This window comes from Notolepis coatsorum, assembly GCF_963971535.1.
Source record: "Notolepis coatsorum genome assembly, contig: SUPER_1_unloc_1, whole genome shotgun sequence".
NCBI classification, from domain to species: Eukaryota; Metazoa; Chordata; class Actinopteri; order Aulopiformes; family Paralepididae; genus Notolepis; species Notolepis coatsorum.
Window position 1 is genome coordinate 2817034 of NW_028174886.1, and position 1792 is coordinate 2818825.

Sequence of the window (1792 nt, forward strand, 5' to 3'; positions counted from 1 at the left end):
TTAGCTGGATGAATGCCTTTTTTCGTTCCGTTCTTTTAAAGTTCGATTGATACCCTGCATGCACGGTAAACTGAGTGTCATCTGGTCACTTTTAAACTGTCAGCTACTTTTATTCAACTAAAACTGTAAAATGCAATTAAAAAATTGTTCCAATTCATTAATCAGCTCAATTCGATTTCAAACGGCAGTCTTTTTTTTTATGTATAGGTTACTAATGATTATTTAATTAATATGAATTAACCCCAATCTCAGTTCTTACAGTGCATGGGGTAGACTTACTTAAAACTGCTCGATGATCCTAGCTCTTGTCTGCATTGCAGTGGCGTTTGGAGGTGGCTGTGCCATGTCTGGCATGGGGTCGTCAGGTAGTTCTGGGTTTAGCAGCGGGATGCCATGCCTGATGGCCATGTTATGGAGCACACTGCAGGCCACGATGATGTTGCAAACCTTTTCAGGCCGGTACTGCAGTGTGCCCCCCGTGCCAGACAGGCAGAGCCACCGACCCTTCAGGAGACCAATTGCACGCTCCACGGTGACTCTTGTGCGTGCGTGCGCCCGGTTATAGGTGCGCTCCTGTTGAGTGGTGGGGTTGGTCAGCGGAGTCATCAGCCATGGCTTCAGTGGATAGCCACGATCCCCTGCATTAAAGAGATATAATTAAATTACAGATACCAGTAATAACATTACAGTTTAATTAAATATAGGCCTAAATGTGTAACACTCACCAATAAGCCACCCGTCTTCAACAGCCCCACCCTGGAGACGAATGCCCACAGAGCTATTCTGCACCACAAACGAGTCGTGGGTTCCTCCTGGCCACCGGGCAACAACATTTAGGAGTGCCAAACGGGCATCGCAGATCACTTGGACATTTACCGAGTGGAACCCCTTCCTGTTTACATAATTGAATTCATTTTGTGATGGTGTTTTGATGGCTGTGTGTGCAGTCTATTGCTCCAATTATGTTGGGGAAACCGGCGATGGCGTGGAAAGCCCTCTTGACCTCGACCTGCTGTGCGTGTGCGTATGGGAATTTGATGTAGTCGGGGATTAGGGACATGATGGCATCCAACACTGTGGGCATGATCCTGCTGAGTGAGGGTTGGGAGATGCCCGAGCGATCTGCGATCTCCCGCTGGAACGTCCCGGTGGCCAAGAATCCCAGGGTGGAGAGGACTTGGGTGTGGACGGGGATGGCATGTGTGCGCCTTGTTCGGCGCTCCAATAAGGGTCCCAGATTCTGGCACAGGTCGAGCAGGATTTCCCTGGGGAAGCGGAATCTGCTCATGAGCCACTCTGTGCTCTCGGCAAACAGGTCTGCCCTGTCCCTGAAGACGCGCTCCCTGCGGAGCTCACCATGTCCCACTGGCAAATCATCCAATACTGCAAGGACCGCGTTATCCATGCTGCATACATTCTGAAATCCATATTCCAAATGTAATTTATAGGGTTTGCCAACGATTACACTCATGTCGCTAATTTAATTACGGGTCATACAGAACACCTGGGTATATTGAAACTCTTGATTGATTTTCTTTCAATCTGCGCTCCAATTGGGTCGTTGTTGGTCAGGGACGATTTTAGCCATGCATGGCTTCAGTGGATAACCGTGATCACCTGCATTTAAGTGATATTTTGATGACAGATATAATAACATTACAATTTAATTAAATAAGATTAGGCCTGAGTCATGCGTTCCTTATCAGCCAACAACTTATCGGCCAAATGCAACGTTAACCATCCTGCATTCATTAGGAAATTAATGCTATTTAGGGTTTGACAATAATTACAC

General features: G+C 47.0%; 1 protein-coding gene across 1 annotated transcript; it reads right to left on the bottom strand.

Moving 5' to 3' along the window:
• Window positions 1–279: 279 nt before the first annotated feature.
• On the bottom strand, window positions 280–1405 carry LOC311246281 (putative nuclease HARBI1; the record flags this gene model as incomplete). Its single annotated transcript, XM_084338479.1, has 3 exons — window positions 280–638; window positions 726–812; window positions 976–1405. The coding sequence occupies 3 exons, from the start codon at window positions 1403–1405 to the stop codon at window positions 280–282; spliced, it is 876 nt and encodes a 291-aa protein (XP_084194605.1).
• Window positions 1406–1792: the final 387 nt, after the last annotated feature.